We start from the raw sequence: 5182 nt of genomic DNA, 5'->3' as shown, positions 1-5182 counted from the left end.
CATTATTTTATTACTATTTTTTACATTCCTACTAGCTCTCTCACCTCTTCATTTATCCAGAAATCAGTCTTCAAATACAAGAAGCCTACACTTTAATAGATGGGACAAGAGAAAATCACTCAGTTGTGTTCAGTCTTTCTAAAACCTCACAACATTTATGGTTTGCGTTAGCTTTCTGTAAATCCTACTAAGTCTTTGCTGGTCCAAAAAATAATCTTACAAGATAACACATACTTTTTATCCATAGCAGTAACCATTTGGAAACAGAACTCTGAATCTTTTAGAGTATTTGATAGTCTATATGCAAAGCAGATTTGGTTGTGAAAAACAAGTCACATTTCAAAATTTCTTCAGGAATATTTAGGATTTTGAACTATTTAAAGAAAAACTACAATTTCAACATTTTCAAGATATTTAAGACTTACAAAGACATAGCCTATTATCATTTTTCCTAACATTTAGGAAATGTTGGAAACATTCCTAACAAATGTAGGAATGTTCCAACAAATTCCTAACAAATGTTCCTAACATTTAGGAAATGTTAGGAAAACATCAGCTTAAAAAAAAGTTAAAGAATGCCAAATACTGATTCTTCTTAGTGTCTTTTCCTACGACTACCACTCTCTAGTATTTCCGCTAAATCCTTTAATACTTCTCTTCTGTTATTGAACCTATCTAGGTTTAGGCCAAGGTCTTCCAAAACTGATCAGTAATAGGTTAGTTCTGGGTGGGGTAATAAAGATGTTTAGGAGTTAAGATTCTTCACAGGAAGAATCTTCAGATGTCTCTAGAAGAGGTCTTCCCTACCAAAGCACGTATGTTCGCACTTGTGGAAAATGTTCTCTTAAAAATTACCAAATTAGGCAAGTAGCCAAAGGCTATCAACCACTTTTGAAAATACTGTCGTCTGAAGGGCAGGTCACTGGTTAATCTGCCTGGGGCAGGAATACAGGTGGACTACCAGGTGAGACAGCACTACGTTCCCTTTTCCCTGACACATGGAAGTGGCTATCAGACAGTTAGTAAGTGGCCTGCAAGCGGGCCAAGAGAAAATTGGTAGTTCTCCAAAGCAGTGTTCCTAAACCCAACAGAAACGCTAGCTTGGCTGAAGCTATAAGTAGATATAAGTTTTCTTACTCCATGGTACCCATAACACAGGATCAATGATCAGGAGTGATAATCCTGCAATATATAGTAGCTATGGACAACAGCATAGTAGTAAATGTCAAACCTATTAGGGATGGCCCAGCACTGTCACTTTCTTATCCAACACCGTCCCTAACTAGACAGGACTATGGTAGCCCACAATGAGCTTTTACCTAAGGGACATTTTATGCTTTAAGAGTGTGTATATATAAAATAATAAATATAAAGATATATATAAAAATGGCACAGACAACTAAGCTAATCTCATGAGTGTGTTGCATTTTCCCTATGGCAAGCAGAATATAAAGGCCGTCTGATTTCCCAAGTCAGAGTGTACTGAATATTCATATAAATATTACAGTTTGACTATGTGATAAGGCATCATAAAATCAAGTTTTTATGTTGCTACAGTTTGTAAGTCATCTTGATATTATCTCCAGTTCAACATTTCCTCTCTTTTATGGATTTGTGGTCTAAGCAGTTTCATCAAATGCCTCCAATTCCTGTAAGATACATTTGGTGCCATCTTTTGCAAATATGCCACAACAATCAGCTAGCCAGTCCCAGCTTGTGACCAACACAATACAGATTTTGGGCTCATTATACATTTTTAGAAGAGACTGCGAAGTACAACAATATTTTTTTTAATATTAAATTCAACCTTATATGCAGATATTGTATTTTCTTTTATACTGTATTTAGTAAGTGCAAAGCATCTTTACCTGACAGAGCATCTTGTGCTTCAAAAAATGTGCTGAGACCTCCTTTCACATAAGCTAGACTCCCCTCATTTTTCTTATTGGCTTGTTTCTTCAAATTCGCAACAGCCGTTTTGAGCTGATCAAAACTGAAAACAAACAAAAAAACCCTGTGACATTCAAAAAACTAATAAGGTCAGCTAATGAATAAACAGAACAAACTACTTGGAAAATAAAGCCTGCTACTTTTGCAACAACTATTCAGGACTGAGTAATTACTAATGAGTGTGCTTCTCGATAATGACAATTTACTCTCAGTCCAAAGAGTGTTTGTTTTTTAGTTTTAATCCTAAATGGAGGGCTCCTATCACTTGTGATGGAATAGAATTCTTTATAATACAAATTAGTCAAGAAATTTCTTCTAAACATGCAATATTACTGTTAGTTAGCTTTCTGTACTACATTAAATAGGTGGTAGTAAAATTCACTACACTTTGTACACTATATTAACTACTGGGATGTTAGAAGTCTCTTTAATAATGACATTTGTTTAGCTCTGCTGCTTAGTTCACAACCCTTTTTCACTTTCAGTTTCTGAATTCCTTCAATATTTTTATGTTGGTTTGGACATACAGTTCAGAATTTAACACAGTATTAGTGCAAAAATAAAGAAAAGCTGTACAGTTTTCTGCTTTATGAAAGTATGTTTTTTATACGTAGTCTACTGAATTGGTTTTGAAAGAGACTTCATAGGGGAATATTAATTGCCAACTCATCATTGTTGTTTGTATGGTAGGTTTCTTTTTATCTTAGTTTCCTAATATTTCTAGATTATTGCCAGTTTACATTTGATTTCACATTTTTATTTTTTTTATGCAGCTGCAATTATTTTAGAAGTCTTATGTCGTGACTAATTCTTCATTACTTGCATATCATTTTTTGTTGATGATGAATATGATCTCAGTAGTTATGCTACTGGATTATTACAAAAGCACTATCACAAACAAGCTCAGAAATACAAATATAACACATGATTTTCATCCTTAAAGACTTTTCTCCTACCTGCAGGCCAAACACATCAGAATCAGACAAAAAACTGCAGTATACCTCAGTGAGGAGAGAGAAACAATGAAGTAAGGAAATTAAGACATAAGGCTTTGCCCATTTTAAACAGTGGTAGAAAAAGACATCTTAAGAGAACAAACCAAACTTTAGCCCAGGCAGTGAGAAGGCTATCACCACCTGCTGGGAGATAAAACACACTGGCACACTTACAGGCATTTTCCATTTTATACTGATGATGTCACAACATTTTGCAGTATTTCCTGTTTCCATCTGCTGGACAGCAATCACATTACTCAACAGCTGGATTGGTATACTTGGGCATACAAGAAGTACCAGCAGCATTTTCAAACTAACAAAAATCTGTACAGTTCTCTTTTTAAACACTGTTTCATGTTATCTGATGATCTAATAGTATGTCTAAATAGTTTATTTATATTTGTCAGGATATTGCCAGGGGTAAAAAAAAAAAAAAGAGAAAATTAAAAAAGATGTTATTTTGATTGCTTAAAAAGAATTTCCTTCAAGGAAAAAACAGACATAAGCTAACCAAAACATCAGTGCACCACACGTCTAGCACTCCCAATAGCTGAGGTTACATAGAGGACAAGAACTAAACCATTGCTGTGTGTTTCCGGAAAAACAGCACAAATGATATGGGGCAGATAAACAGTCAAAACATGATTCGATTCACCCTACCCTTTGAGCCATTCTTCCTGTTGAGTTTTACACAGCTTTTGCACCTTCAATGCTAAGATTTAGATTTTTATAAACCAATATAAACTGAATTAATATGCAAAAAGCCAGCTTTCATTTAAAAACAAAAATTAATACTTTTTATTCCACTGGACTGAGGGGACCATGACTTGAAATTGTTGACATGCAAAGACACAAATCGACGGAAGATTTTTCCCCAAGAAAGATGAAGAACTTAAGCTGATACCAGACAAAGCGTTAAACACGTTTTTTCTTAATAGAAAGCTTCAAATTTACATGAGAATGGACTTTCAGGTACTGACCCATTGGCATAGGACAAGTTAAAAAGGTGCCATACAGGCTAATGTAATTATTTAAGTTATCAATTCATAGTACTAATGACCAGAAAAATCAGTGTTTTTACTGACACCTTGTCATGTTAGAGATATAACCATTATATTATGCTGTTGCTCATATTCCATGGTAATTCTGATAAAAACTCATTTAATCAGTTTAAGTAGTCATTTAATTCATTTTCTGGATCCACAGCATCCTTAAATGTACCCAAGCCATCTATGACAGACAGCTGTCAAATCAAATCTCAGCACTCTCCAGTGCTGGTGATTCTGCAGCTTTCCAAGTTACACTATCCCAGGGCTTAAGCAATCTAATATTGTTTTTAATCTGCATCTAACCTAAAACTCCCTTGTTGCAAACTGAGACAGCTTGTTCTTTTCTTGGTAAACCAAGAACAGTTGATGGCTATCCTTGAACTGCCCACTACGTATTTCAGAATGTGCATTCTGTATTAATTTTGTTTCTTTTCTAAAAGCACCTAATTCATTCAAGCTGTATACCTACAGGTATTTATATCCCTACTTCTGTGGCTCAGCTCTCGTATCTTTCTTAAAGCAGTGGCCAAAACTGGGCAGAACACTTCAACTGCAGCTTTAATAATGCCGAGCAGAATAATTATCCCCATGTCTTACCTAACATAGCGTGCTGGCTTTGGCTGGGATAGAGTTAATTTTCTTCATAGTAGCTAGGATGGGGCTATGTTTTGGATTTCTGCTGGAAACAGCATTGATAAGACGGGGATGTTTTAGTCACTGCTGAGCAGTGCTTACACAGAGCCAAGGCCTCTTCTGCTTCTCACGGGGTGCACAAGAAGCTGGGAGGGGGCACAGCCAGGACAGCTGACCCCAACTGACCAAAGGGATATTCCACGCCATATGACGTCATGCTCAGCCTACAAAGCTGGGGGAAGAAGAAGAAAGGGGGGGGACGTTCAGAGTGATGGCGTTTCTCTTCCCAAGTAACCGTTACGCGTGATGGAGCCCTGCTTTCCTGGGGATGGCTGAACACCTGCCTGCCCATGGGGAGTAGTGAATGAATTCCATGTTTTGCTTTGCTTGCATGTGCAGCTTTTGTTTTACCTATTAAACTGTCTTTATCTCAACCCCCGAGTTTTCTCCCTTTATTCTTCTGATTCTCTCCCCCATCCCACCGGGGGGGGCAGTGAGTGAGCAGCTGTGTGGTGCTTAGTTGCTGGCTGGGGTTAAACCACGACAGTCCTTTTG

General features: G+C 36.7%; 1 protein-coding gene across 1 annotated transcript in view; it reads right to left on the bottom strand.

Annotated features, from left to right (window-relative positions):
• The window catches only part of EXOC2 (exocyst complex component 2), a 121578-nt gene that overhangs the window by 97992 nt on the left and 18404 nt on the right, over window positions 1-5182 (bottom strand). The window contains exon 5 of the mRNA XM_009326446.1: window positions 1869-1993. Within this exon, the coding sequence (XP_009324721.1) occupies window positions 1869-1993 (125 nt within the window). The remainder of the gene's footprint in view (window positions 1-1868; window positions 1994-5182) is intronic.

The sequence above is a fragment of the Pygoscelis adeliae genome, unplaced genomic scaffold, assembly GCF_000699105.1.
Source record: "Pygoscelis adeliae isolate BGI_AS28 unplaced genomic scaffold, ASM69910v1 Scaffold186, whole genome shotgun sequence".
Classification (NCBI taxonomy): domain Eukaryota; kingdom Metazoa; phylum Chordata; class Aves; order Sphenisciformes; family Spheniscidae; genus Pygoscelis; species Pygoscelis adeliae.
This window is presented reverse-complemented; position numbering and strand designations above follow the sequence as displayed.